The 13,138-nt window shown below is 39.9% G+C and overlaps 1 protein-coding gene across 3 annotated transcripts; it reads left to right on the top strand.

Moving 5' to 3' along the window:
* The first annotated feature begins 32 nt into the window (after window positions 1-32).
* Window positions 33-12,534, top strand: LOC135256580 (nucleotide sugar transporter SLC35D2). Of its 3 annotated transcripts, XM_064338497.1 has the most exons (13): window positions 578-2,119; window positions 2,992-3,025; window positions 3,111-3,197; window positions 3,905-3,972; window positions 4,267-4,338; window positions 4,785-4,853; window positions 5,531-5,633; window positions 7,239-7,331; window positions 8,892-8,959; window positions 9,588-9,666; window positions 9,821-9,903; window positions 10,513-10,565; window positions 11,584-12,534. In XM_064338497.1, exons 1-13 carry the CDS (start codon window positions 1,923-1,925, stop codon window positions 11,592-11,594), a joined length of 1,017 nt encoding a protein of 338 aa, XP_064194567.1. In that variant the 5' UTR covers window positions 578-1,922; the 3' UTR covers window positions 11,595-12,534. The 3 variants fall into 3 exon arrangements, with proteins under 3 accessions (XP_064194568.1, XP_064194567.1, XP_064194566.1); XM_064338498.1 differs by lacking the exon at window positions 578-2,119 and adding an exon at window positions 33-571 and having other exon boundaries at window positions 10,513-12,534; XM_064338496.1 differs by having other exon boundaries at window positions 10,513-12,534.
* The last annotated feature ends 604 nt before the right edge of the window (window positions 12,535-13,138 follow it).

Below are 13,138 nucleotides of genomic sequence, written 5' to 3'. Positions count from 1 at the left end.
TAAGTAATGGTTTGTAATTTGACTAGCTGTGAAATGTATGGCTTTAATGTCAGGGTGGGAGGCGATGGTAGGTTTTATCCCATTTTCTGCCTCTTCCTGTAATACATGAGATGACCAGTACTTCTTTTAAAATTAAGAACTTTGACTGTTGGATGATTTGTGTCATCTATAATTCAGTAGTTAAACCTCACCCACCAAAACTGGTTTTGGTTACAGCTCGAATGGGAATGGTACAGGTGAAGGGGCTGGTTTGTGTCTATTGGTGTTAATACTTGTGTCTTGTTTGACAGTTCATGAATAATCTTCATTTGGTTAAAATGACTTGTAAAAAAGGGTGCGAGCACTTTGGTTTGCTTGATTTTATTTATTTAAATATACTGTTTAATTTGGTGTCAGGTTACATTTGACAGCCATGAATGTTTTTTTTTTTTTTTTTTTTTTTCTTTTCTCTCCACTATGTAAACTCCTTTTCGTTTTCAAAATTCTAAATTCAGTGTGGTTTGTGTTTTCAGGTGTCACTCATCTTGTGTTCTGAGTTCAAAATGAGCTAAACCGGCAGCCATTTTTGTTGGTACGTTTTTAAAAATAGTTTTTACGCCCCTTTCTCAATACGAGGGCACCATGGCTGTTTCCCCTCCTGTGATTCAAATCCACAACCCTGGTGTCTGAAACCAATTTGAATGAGTTTTTTTTTTTCAGGCCTTGCTTTTTGATGGAATATCCAAAAAGAGTCAAACATTAACGGGGTATGGTTTCAATCAAATACTACGTTTTCGAAGTTCCTTGAGAAATATAATTAGATTCTGGTTGGTGCATTGAAATACTTCGTTTTTCTCCATGGGATTTTGGTGATCATCTTGAAAAGAATGTCTGTAGAATCTGGTCCTCGTTTAGAATCTGTTCTCAAAATGGTTGGGGGGGGGGGGAGCTTAAATTGAGGTTGATCCTGGGATGACATAAAATTTTCAGGGCTATTCAGGCCAGTTGTACATGATGTTATTGGTCAGCAACACCATTGATATGACTAACTAGATTTTATGGGTGCTTGAATTTGGCATAGTGGGGCTTTGAAATTCCTTGAACAGAATCCATGAAAACTGACCATATAGGCCCTTTACTTCAATTACGCTAGTAATTTTAGAACTTGGCTGCCTGTAATTGGCCCTGTATTATGCATAGATTTACCTGCGGAATACTGAAAATGAATGGATGCTTCGGATAGTGGTGTTTAATGGTGAAATTTCATCTTTGGTAACATTCAGAGGTGCGCACAGTAATGTCGTGCGTAACTGCTTCACGCACACGAACAGATTACTAATCTGTAATTACTAATATTTGAATCACTTAGAAAAATCTGTTAGACTTTAGAAGTAATTAAGTATATTTTCCCCTTGAATTTTTAAATCATATTTACTCTATTTCCCACCTTTAACATTTCAATTACAGTTGTAATCCACCTACTTTAATATCCGTGTCCAACCAATTCCTTTTTCCCTGCTGCCGCCAAATAAGGTACTGCATGTATTTTTTTCGGGCCGACGTGGCACATCATTATGAAGTTGAGAAATTATAGGTATTTCGGTGTATTTAAAACTTGTAGAACCTAATAGGTTTGATTTCAGTGTGTTGTGATTAGGTTACTTTCCATGTGACGCATTATCTTTATTTTTAACTTTTCTAAGATGCTGTATATAAGGATTAAAGCTAATATATAGCTAATTCTATATGAAAGCGAATTGTATTTAACCATGTCATCCAATGTTTCTGTTCGCTAAGCGTTCAGTACATTTGCTTTAAGGCAGTACGGAGTGTCTCCACAAGGTGGCTGGCAAAGGCAATCGCTTTGCGCTAAGGGGCGGGCCGAGGCACGGAAGGAGACCAGCCTTGTGTATGGCGTCACTACCTGCGTAAATTTAGCAAGTATGGCGGAAGTTCAGAAACGTCAGCATGGTCGAATTAAAGGAAAAGCTGATTATAAAAGCGCTACACACAGTGATGAAGGGACTGGGATGGCGGCCGAAACGCTGACAGTATTTTTAAAGCTTTTTGCAGCAGGATTTTATGGACTTAGTTCGTTTCTAATCGTTGTTGTGAACAAAAGCGTCCTGACGAACTACAGGTAGCTAGCTGTTGTGTGCTGACAGACCGTTATTGTTGGACTTTGAACCGTTGGCTGGACTCGACACATTGTATTAAGTAATGTTCGCTAGCTAGCTAGGGGACGGTGGGTTGGCGACATTGCACTTGTTCATGTGCTCGGAAGAATCTTAAACCTAAACTTAGGTTGTTCCGTTACCAACATTTCCAGATCTCGCTAGCTATAGCTATAATTTTGTCATGAAACGCTGCATATTATTTGCTGGAACTGGATGGCTTGTGCCACCGTTATTGTCCGTGCCATTTCATCAGTCAGTATGACTCCGGTTGACTCTCATGCAGAAGGGGGTGGATCACTTATCCGTTAGCTTGCTAGCGAGTTAGGGAGCCTTTACAATGCTGAGTAAAAGTTAAGGATAGCAAATGTTACCTAATAATATGGAAAACATTGTAAGTAAAATAGCTTTTGTAGTATTACATATCGGGTTGGATTGAAGTGACTTAGAGTTTTTTTAAGTAACGCTACACATTTGTGTGGCTGGATACAAGTTTTGTTTTGTGATGCACTGGAATGTGTCTAGCTAAAGCCAGACTATGCCGATTTGATATGCCAATATTTGAGATCATATTTTTCTCTCATAACAACACGAGTCCGCTAGCTAACTACAAGTTGTTTACGTGATGAATGGGAAAGCAAAGTTGGTTTATTGGCACTGTAACGTTACTTCACGTGAGGTAACGTTAGCTAGTTGTGTACAGCAAGTCGGACTTAGGTAAATTATTTGGTACAGTAGCAACCTGGTAGCTTTATTGGACAAATTTGTGAAAAACCACGACTGAGGTTTGTGGCCTTGATGTATTTGTTCGATAATTCTGATGCGTATTTGTTCACAGGTTCCCATCATCAATATGTGTCGGAATCGGTCAGGTAAGTCTGAATCTTGCTCTTCGTATTTGAAACCACCGAAATCAAAGGCTTGCTTGTTCACACACGTCCAATGTTCTTTGTGCAGATGCTGGCCACAGTCATCGTTCTGTGGGTGGGAAAGGCGCTCAGGGTGATAAACTTTCCCGATTTTGATAAAAACATACCTCGCAAGGTGAGTTGTGGCTTATATCTATTGAATTGTAATTATTCTTAAGTGTTTTTGAACCCGATCTAGGACCCCGACCTAGAAACGCTTTGCGAACGTGTCAATCCCGTCATTCTCTTCTATATTTTATAAGATTATCTGTGGGGCTGTCCTTTTTCCTGTGTCCACTTGAGTTTTGCTAATGGTTTTTGACGTGTTTTTCTACAAAGGCGTCGGAAATGAACTTTTACTAGTATTGTTAATAAAACTCCTTCCTTTTTATCGATAGTACAATGTCACTGGTGAATATGGAATAAAGAAGGTTCAGTTTTCTCAGGATGAATTAAATGCCCTGTTATGCCGGCTGCTCTCCCACAACGAACCAAGGTGCATTGGATGTATGCCACCAGGCGTTATAGGAATAAAAAGGCGGCTTTGTTGCATGGAATCTGCTCTATCATTGGCAGAATGTATGGTACAGGGAAGTGCAGCATGAGAATCCAGACAAACTCGACTATGTTCTGATACTATCTAAAAAGTACTAATTTCTGAGAAACCTAAGAGACTTATCAAGTTTTATCAACGGACAGTGATAGTGGTTATGTGAGGTTAACACGTTTGTTTTTGTAATCAAATGAATGAGCCAATCATCGGTGGCTATTATTTTAGCTGAATGGAAGTAACATGCTTTTTTGAAGATGTCTCAATATTGTCCTTTTTACCTGTCATTGCAGACATTTCCACTACCTCTTCTTTATGTGGGGAATCAAATTACAGGATTGTTTGGAACAAAGAGGCTTAAGTATGCATTTCCTTGTTTGAGTTTATCTGTATTATATGGCACTGAACTATGGAATGTCATTTCTATCTGTTTTTAACTGTGTATTTATCTGAAGGTTAAATTGCATACCAGCCAGTGAAGGATGAATATATTGAGCCTGATTTGTTAGCTCAGGGCAGGCTGATGCCAACTTTGTAGCGCAATGTCAGATGAATATGATACGGCTTAGTTGTCAGTGCACTGAGGGGTGAATTCTGAGTGATTTCGTAATGCAGCATGTTTTCATTGTGTCTGAAACCCTTTCTTGTCTCCAAGTTTGCCCATGTTCACAGTCCTGAGGAGATTCTCCATACTCTTCACTATGCTGGCAGAGGGAATCCTGTTGAAGTAAGCTGTGAAGACGCACAAATTCAGCCTGTGACCTCACAACCCAAAGTCCTTAGACTTTTGATCAATCCAAGATCAGACCTATCTTAATAATATATATGTCCAATGTGGCTGCTCTTGTTCTTTAGTACCTTTGACACTGGGTTGGTTTTGGTATACTTAGTCATGGTTATTACAGGTGTCAGTACTTGTTCAAGTAGGACAAAATTAACATGATTTGTATAGGTGTATGGCGTCTGTTATTCTTTTTGTTTTGTCATTTCCACCAATGCTCTATGGACAGTGTTTTGTCTGTATAATTTGTGCTAATGTTGTAGTTATGCTGGCTTAATAACAGTAATAATAATTTTATTTCACCTTGATCAAGTTGACAAAAGTGCAAAGAAAGTCCAGAGTTAGTATGTGATAATTGATACCTGTGAATTTGCTTTCCTTTTGTTTTTCAGAAAGAAATTCTCCCGTCCTGTCCAGCTGACAGTATTTGCAATGATTTTAGGAGCTTTTGTGGCTGCCAGGTAAGTTTGAGTTTTTCATAGGATTAATCATATGAACTACAGAGTCCTCTTAGGACAACAGGCTTTTGGTAACAAGTGTGAAGCTATGTATATTATACAGCATTGTTGCTGTTTGTTATTTCTAGGTAAAGAGGTCTTCAGCCGTCTGTCAGCATATTGGCTGCTAACTGAAAGAATTTCAGCATTTCAACTGAGTATTTTTTCACAGCTGTGTCTGGCTTGTTACAGTCAACAAATATAGTGATGAAATTAATTTCAAATCTGAGTTGAGATGATGAAATTGAAAGCAATGGCATGATTCTTGGAATCAGTTGAACACATGCAAAAAGGTTGAAATGAATGCTTCATGTGTGTAAAACCACAGTCAGAATATGAATTTCAAAAGGAGTACACGGTCAAAAAGACTTATTTTTTATAATTTTGTAATTGACTGTTTTTTCAATAATTAATGTGTGTCAAGGACAAACTAATATTGGCTGGTAGGCCTTGATCAGTTGGCATGGCGTTTCTGCCACATTGAAAATATAGGTGCTACAGTTCATATAGAGAAAATAGGTACAATCGAGAAAAGTACGAGTACTGAAGTACAATGCGAGGTGACAAACTGGTGCCCCTAAATACAAATATATACTCTAGGAACCTGGATAGTCAGTTTGATTTATTATTTGTTTTCACAGCACTGATTTAGCCTTTGACTTACAAGGCTATGTGTTCATTCTGCTCAACGATGTCCTGACCGCTGCCAATGGGGCATACGTCAAGCAGAAATTGGACTCCAAGGTAAGTGGAGGAATGCTGCGTTTGAAAAGAGTGCGAGCAAAGACCGCAAACAAGCCTAAAACATTAGTGCATTTTACTAGTGGCGTTTGCCAACTGTGTTCCCTATGTTTGTGCATTCACATGCACCCGGGTTCCTATTTGCTTGTTTTATGTGTTGATGCATCAACTTGGTATCGCCAGAATGTAATCTGTTTTATTTTTGGTAGGTCATATCCTAAATGCTACATTTTTTTTAAAGCTCAAAATATGCTGTGATATGTGGTTTTAAGAAATGATACAACCCCTCAGGATGAACAGGATTAGTTTACTGCAGTATATTTGATCTGAAACAGTGGTCAGGTTTGTAAATTGATCTTTCCACCTTCCAGTTATTTCTGTTTGGCTGGTTATCTTAATAAAAAAGCAGATGCTAGTTTGGTCTTCACTGCTAAAATCATGGTAGTGATGGTCATTATGATCAAAGTGCCTGGGTCTTATATGGTGACTGCTGAAACGTGTTTAACTATAGTCCGTGAATACCAAAGTCACCATAGATCATATCAAATTTTTGTAGGAATGTTTGCAGTCAAAAAATATTTTCACAACATACTTAGCAGGAAGTATTGCAAGATGAATACTTGAGGAAGTTTGATAAATGGTTATGGCAGGGTGATTGTGAAAGTCTGGTTCACCATGCAGTTGGCTATGAAGGAGTAACAATCTGTCCTTCAACTCTTAGGGTAATGTCTTCACTTTGTGCTACTTTAAGTCGAATTAATTGGGTTCTAGTTTGAAAGTAGCAAAGTGGCTATCCAGATAAGGGATTGGTGGAAAAATTTAAGGAAATTAATGCATTTCACTTTGAAGTGTATTTTCAGTTTCATTGCTGCCTTTGAAGACCCCTTCTTACAAAGGATGCAGGCAGCAGACACTTGTAATTGTACTTGAGTTACAGCCTAGGCATTGCAATGCTTGAATGTCCGATCATGACTATAACTACTGTCATGTAATGCGTTTTGGGTTCGCCTTCCTTAGAACATGCTTGCGACATCTGAAGATTCTCTTTCATAATGAATATAAAATATGAAATGAATGAATATAAAAGTTGATGCCAGTTTCTGTTTCCCTGGAACCCTGAGGTGTGTAGAGCAGTGCGTTTCATCAGAGTTATAAACGTGTGACACGCATCCTTTTGCTCGCTGTAGGTCCAAGGTTACTTCAGTGCTTTGCCGCTGCCAGATTGGCACGGGAATTCACCCGAGGCAACCCGTCACAGGCAATAAACCTGTTCCTGCTTTGAAGCGGGAGAGCCCTAGGGCCAGATGCAAAGCACGTGTCATCAGGGCCCTTCATTGATAGGAAGTTGCTTCCGAGCCCTCTGGGGTAATTCACCGGAGTGAATTTATCTCCTCAAGAGCATAGCGTTTGAATTTTTTGGACAGTTTTGTGTACCCCTGCTTTCCTGTGAGCCGTGCGGCCTCTTGCGAATACGAGGGGGGCGAATGCAAGGTCGTTGTTGCGCAGGTGGCTGAGCAGGGTATGCGGGGGTTTTGGGAAGGCACGTGACCCCCGCCGTATTCTGTACTGCCTGCCTCAGTTGCCCTCGCTGTGTGTCTGCTTCCACAGGAGCTCGGGAAGTACGGGCTGCTGTACTACAATGCACTGTTTATGATTGTCCCCACGCTGCTGCTGGCCCATTTCACCGGAGACATACAGAAGGTAAGGGGCTGTGTGCTGTGTGGGTATGAGCGTGCAAATATTGTCTTGGCGCAGGAAGCTGCAATTATACTCTGAAAATAATTTTTAAAACAAATAGCTTAATATAATTGTGTCAGAACAGGCTGTGACACATCCACTTGTTTCGTCCAGGTCATACTTATCATGTAAGCTGAGAACAGTTTAGTTCTCGTGCACTAGTCGGCCTTGCTTAAACTTCATTTTATTTTGTTTTTTTGAAGCCCCAGGGAAATTGGTCCAGTTAGAATGTTATTATTGGATTTGTCTTTGCTCTTCCGTCATCTTGGGTTTCTCACATGAATAGTATTTGCAAAAAGGAGATTGAATAATGAAGGCGATTAACAGCGTATATTATAATATTTTCAAGTAAAGCCCTGTTCTCATAAAATACTTATTAAATGACATGGCCATTTACCGAGGTAATGTTTTGAAAGACTTGTTACTTAGCGCCAGACGTTTTCTAGTGTGTTTTTCTGGTCAGTGTTTGTGTTTTACTGTGATACCTTTCCTGAAGTGGCAACTGAAAGTTTGGGTGTTTCTTGGACTCTAAGAGAGGAGTGAGAATTCCTTTGGCAGCCCAGTCTGCTTTCTTCATTCACATGGCAGTTCTGCAGGACATGCCGTGCCGGGGCATGCTCAGGAGGAGAGCAGAGAGCACAAAGAGGCCATTATACCCACCACTGAAACTGGTGAAGTCTACCTTGAAGACTTCGTTTCTTCATAGCATTGCTCTCCAGAGACTGAGCCACAAGAAGCCGCAAACCCTGTCCAGCTAGATTCTTCCAATTTTATCTGAAGTGCCAGTCATGGGGACAAAGCTCTTGGTGTGACACGTAGTACCATATCAATGTGGCCTATCTCAGATGGAGAGCTTGATGTAACTTGAGAGGGTTCCTTTAGTTCGAATCCTATTGCATCATCTATGGAAAAACGATTCACACGATGGTACATGTATAAATATTGGATGTCTTTCCCCGTCACAACCTGATCAATGGCCTTTTCACACGAGTGCGGTGTTCTGTGAGGAACTTTGTTCTTCGGTTCCTCCCACAGTGTTTATTTAGAAAATTTGTAATGTGTGCTGGAAAGAAAGGAAGCTTTTGTGAGAGGCTGCAAAAGTCACAACTTGCATATTTTTATTGGCAGAGAATCTTAGAAGCTCTAGGACTTTTTTTTTTTTTTTTTCTCCCCCCCCTCATCCTTCCCCCCTCATCTCTGCAGAGGGGAGCTCAGGACCTGCTTTGTCAATCCCCAATTTGACAAACTAATACAGAAAAGTACTTAATCTATACCAGACATCTATACACAGAGGGATTTCTGGGTGTGGGGTGGGATTTTTGTGGCAATGTCTTGTCTTAATCATTTCAGTATTATGCACATTCAACATGAAGCCAAGGACGGCACTTGTATGAGAATGTTTTTGGAGTAGGAATGCGCTGTGGCATCGAAGCTGGATTCTCGTTCGAAAACGTAGAACACAGATGTGGATCTTCACATTTTTCAGCCCTTTGTTGTAATGCTGCTGTTCATGTCTTGTCCTAGGCTATGGAGTTTGAGGGGTGGTCAGACATGCTCTTCGCCAGCCAGTTTGTGCTGTCGTGTGTCATGGGGTAAGTGATATGCTTTGTGCGTTTTGAATTCTTTAGGTTCATTTACAGTCCTGTATTCAGGAGTGTGCTGAGCATCCCAGATATCTCCCAACTGCTGATTAAGAATGGACTGTGTTAGAGAGATATTTCATTGATTTTACGATGTCATTCCCCCTTTGCCAACGGCAAGGAGCTTTAAGCGGATGTTCCATCAAAGGAAACTCTGGTTGGGGTGATGGGGGTTCTAGACGGGTCGAGACTTGGGGACGTTGGAAAGGATGAAGGATAAGGGTTCAAATAGGGTTTTGGGTGCCATTTCAATTTTCATTTAGACATTTTTGCCTATAAATTAGTTGTATCCACACGTTTCTTGTTGGATGTCTTTAAGGTGAAGCTACTGATGATTTGATGTACAAATAAAACCACTGAATGAAAAATACGTGAAAAGAAAAGTACACATTTGTGACAGTGACGCACCCATTCCTTGGCATTTTGGAGGGTATTATATCATATTAAAAAGGTTTGGTGCCACGTCCCTCCCTGTTGGGTACAGCAGCAGGGATGGAGGTCCCCTGTGTCTGTCTGTCCTCCTGTGGCTGTGGCTGAAGCAGCGCTGCGGGACCTGATGGTGTTCCTCTCTTTCGGCCAGGTTCATTCTGATGTACTCAACAGTGCTGTGCACGCAGTACAACTCCGCATTGACGACAACCATCGTGGGCTGCATCAAGGTGAGCCGTCCTAAAGAATGGTGCAAAGGTAGTCCGGTCGGATGGGACATCACCCCTTTGTCGTCAGTTGTAGGCTGAAGATGTGTGTGCAATTTTCTTTCTGTCACCCAGTGTTTTTTATAGTTTTTTTTGCCTTCCATTATCTTTTCTCCAGAACATTTTGGTGACCTATATTGGGATGGTGTTTGGTGGGGACTACATATTCACCTGGACCAACTTTATTGGTTTAAATATCAGGTACGTAATTAAACATTTTAAATTGCAATATATATTTGAACTTAAATGTTTTGTTATTTGTTTTTATTTTTTTTATGGAATATTCGAACATCATTTTTGGCCAGTGTTGATAGCCCTAATGCAATAGTGCAATGCAGAGACTATAAGGGTTGGATTTTGGTGGGGCAGCTGGGCCGTAGTTATTGAAAAAGTGCTGTAGGTACAGCTTTGGTTGCAGTTGCGGTGAGTGAGGCTGGAACCAGTCGGGGCTTGCCATCGTGAGCTGGGCCTGCAACAGCTGGGCTTCAGACTTCTGCGAGACCCATCATTAGCGCTGGGGGAACGGCGGGGCAGCTTGCGACCCCCATAAACCCAGTGACCTCTGACTTAAAATGAGGCTTGGGGCAGATTTAGAACGACTGCCTCTCTGCTTGAATCTCCTTTTTATGGTGAAGATGCTCTCTGCCCCAAACACAGCATCGTGGATCGGTTTGCTCATCTCCGATCAGTAATTGAGAGCAGATGGTCTTTGATCTGCAATGCTTTGATTGATGTTATTGACAACCGTCAAGCAATCACTGTGTTAACTGTTAATGTTTTTGTGTGTGTCCCCCTCCCCTTCCCCCACAGTATTGCTGGAAGCCTGGTGTACTCCTACATCACCTTCACAGAAGAACAGTCAAGTAAGCAGAGCGAAAGCAACAACAAGCTGGAGTTGAAAGGGAAGATAGCTGTATGACTGTAACGTAAAGGGTCCCTCCCCCCTCCCCCCAATTGTTTGGCTCCACAAAAACTGGTTTTATTTATTGCTTTGTATGCCCAGGAGCTGAAGATAAGCCAAACCAAAAGACTGCTAAGTTTGTGGGGGGATGGGGGGGGGGGTTGAGTGTGAAGCGACAATAACAGGAAAGTGTCTTGCCCTCACACCTGTGTGTGTGGCGAGGGGGGAGTTTTTTTTTTTTGTTTGTTTCTTTTTTTTTTTTTAATCAGTGTTAAGGAATGTGTTTTGTCATTCCTGGTTTTGTTTACCATTGCAATAATTTCAGCCAGTCATGTAAACGACTGCTCTTGGACCAGTCAGATGCGGTCAAATGGCTCAGATTTAAAAAATATTTTAGCAGTGTTTATATTTGTGTTTGAATGTTTATCTTTTTTTTCTTTTTTTTAATAAAGGGATGTCTTGGGTCACATGCAGATGTGAAAATGTGGCAAAAAACACATTGGACAGATTTTTAAGTCCAGTTTGGGATGAGAATATTAATTTAGTGTTACACACCTTTGTGACGAATCTGTATGGAGCACAGTATAGCAGAACGGTCAGAAGGAATCTGCGAGGCTGTGTGTGTTCATAGACTGTAGAGTTCAATTTAAAAGGCATTGAAAATGATATCTATTCAGAAAGAACCAGAATTTTTATATTTATTCCTCAGTGTTTACACTATTGTATGGAATATATGGTAGAAAGCAAAAAAATGGCGTTTTATGACACCATTGCTTTAAAATGCTGGAGCCACATGTAGTAAGATTTGTATCATTTGTATTTGTAACCTAATGTGGTTTGTATTTGACAAAAGACTAATAACATAGCTAGTGAATGCACTTTTAACAGTTTACAACCATGTGGGTGTTTTCTTATGTATATTGTGGAGATGTGGTGAAATGAGGGTGTATTTTCAAATGTTTACCTTTTTATTTCAACAGAAATGCCTTAAGGGGGAGAACGCCAGCTGGCAGTTGAAATTGAAATAAGACCTCCTACGTATTCGTTGACTGGTCATTTGTTAAAACGGGTCATTGTAAATCCGTGATAAAGGAGAGAAGGTAATGTGAAATCCACTTCATGGATTTTATGGGAAAGGAACTTATCAAGTTTATTTTTGTTTAATTGTTTTTTTATTATAACTGTACACAAAATGCATTTTTTAAATTCTGAAGACTAAAGCATCGTTTGCTAGAAGGTAAACAGGTCAGTAAATACAAATCATGTCACAATGTGGTTATATTCTTGAACTATTCCATCAGAACATAAGTATTATAAATTTTGTTTGTTCTTTTCTTTCCAAGCTGTTTGTCCAAAAACAACTTTTTTTATTTGAATCTTTGTCCTCAGAAGTGACTCCATTGCACAAGCATTTTGTGACGATTGAGTATTGTTCTTTATTCTGAATTATGGGAATCACAAAGTCCAGTCCTGGAGAGACAGTGTTTGTGGTTTCCTTTTAGTCACCTGCCAATTTAGGCTTTGGAAACAAGGTGTGTGGACTATAGCCAAGTGCTGGAAAGGAAGCAAACTGTGGACTTCTAGGATTTGAGTTTAAGATCCTTACTGTATGTGTGTGCTTGACTTGTTACAAATTCTGTCACAAGATGGCAAATTCATAATTATGATGGCTCATATTCCGATGTCTTCATTTTATAGTCACCATTTTGGAAAATGTGAAATGAATTTTTTCATCAATTTTTCTATGTTAAGTCATACCAATTTAACATGCGTTTTGGCAGGAAATATTTATGTATTTTGAGCTTTCCAGGTTCCAATGAGCACCAAGTGAACAAGTGGACATCTGTCCAGTTTGTATACTATAGTATGGAAGGTTCTTCTTGTGACTGCATAATGTGCAAAATTAAAGTGCCTACATTTCATTAATCAAATTTGGATTTAATGTCATTTTATTGAGTGGTCAGTTGGAACTGTCGGAACTGAGTTTAACGATATTAAAATAAAGTGGTCCTAAAAGTGTTTGAAAGCTTAACCTCCTAAGGCTATTTGAAACCTGTGTAACTATTTGGTCTTTTAGCATAAACACACCAGACATAACTAAGACTTGACTAACATCAAACGATCATAAAAGTATGCAAGATCAAGCGAGCACAGAGCCTTACAAGAATAAAAACATGGTCCAAATACACACATTAATGTAATGCATCATAACCCTGCACGAGTAAACTGGGCAAGAGAGGCAAATGTCTTTAATTTCACCTTCATGCTGTCTAATGCTCAGCAGCACAAATGCAGCATGTTGGCCACAGCAGGACAATTTTGGCTACGAGTTAAATTTGTGCTACAAAGCTTCTGACACTGCAATAGCCCCCTCCGGTGGATAGGAGAAAACACAGCTTTACAAATTAATTTGTGGGATTAGTGCTACATATTGTACCAATGAATAGGTGCTGCTGTTTTGTGGCTATATGCCTGATACCTATGCATTTAGAACTTTGCCTTTAGATATTTTCTTTTTTGGAACAAGGTCTTTAC

This window comes from Anguilla rostrata, chromosome 6 (assembly GCF_018555375.3).
Source record: "Anguilla rostrata isolate EN2019 chromosome 6, ASM1855537v3, whole genome shotgun sequence".
Classification (NCBI taxonomy): Eukaryota; Metazoa; Chordata; class Actinopteri; order Anguilliformes; family Anguillidae; genus Anguilla; species Anguilla rostrata.
This window is presented reverse-complemented; position numbering and strand designations above follow the sequence as displayed.

Coding starts and splice junctions, on each gene's coding strand:
- LOC135256580 (XM_064338496.1), top strand. CDS start 1,923: ATGGCGGAAGTTCAGAAACGTCAGCATGGTCGAATTAAAGGAAAAGCT. Junction 4,339..4,784: donor GCAGAGGGAATCCTGTTGAA/GTAAGCTGTGAA, acceptor TTTGTTTTTCAG/AAAGAAATTCTCCCGTCCTG. Junction 5,634..7,238: donor AGCAGAAATTGGACTCCAAG/GTAAGTGGAGGA, acceptor CTGCTTCCACAG/GAGCTCGGGAAGTACGGGCT.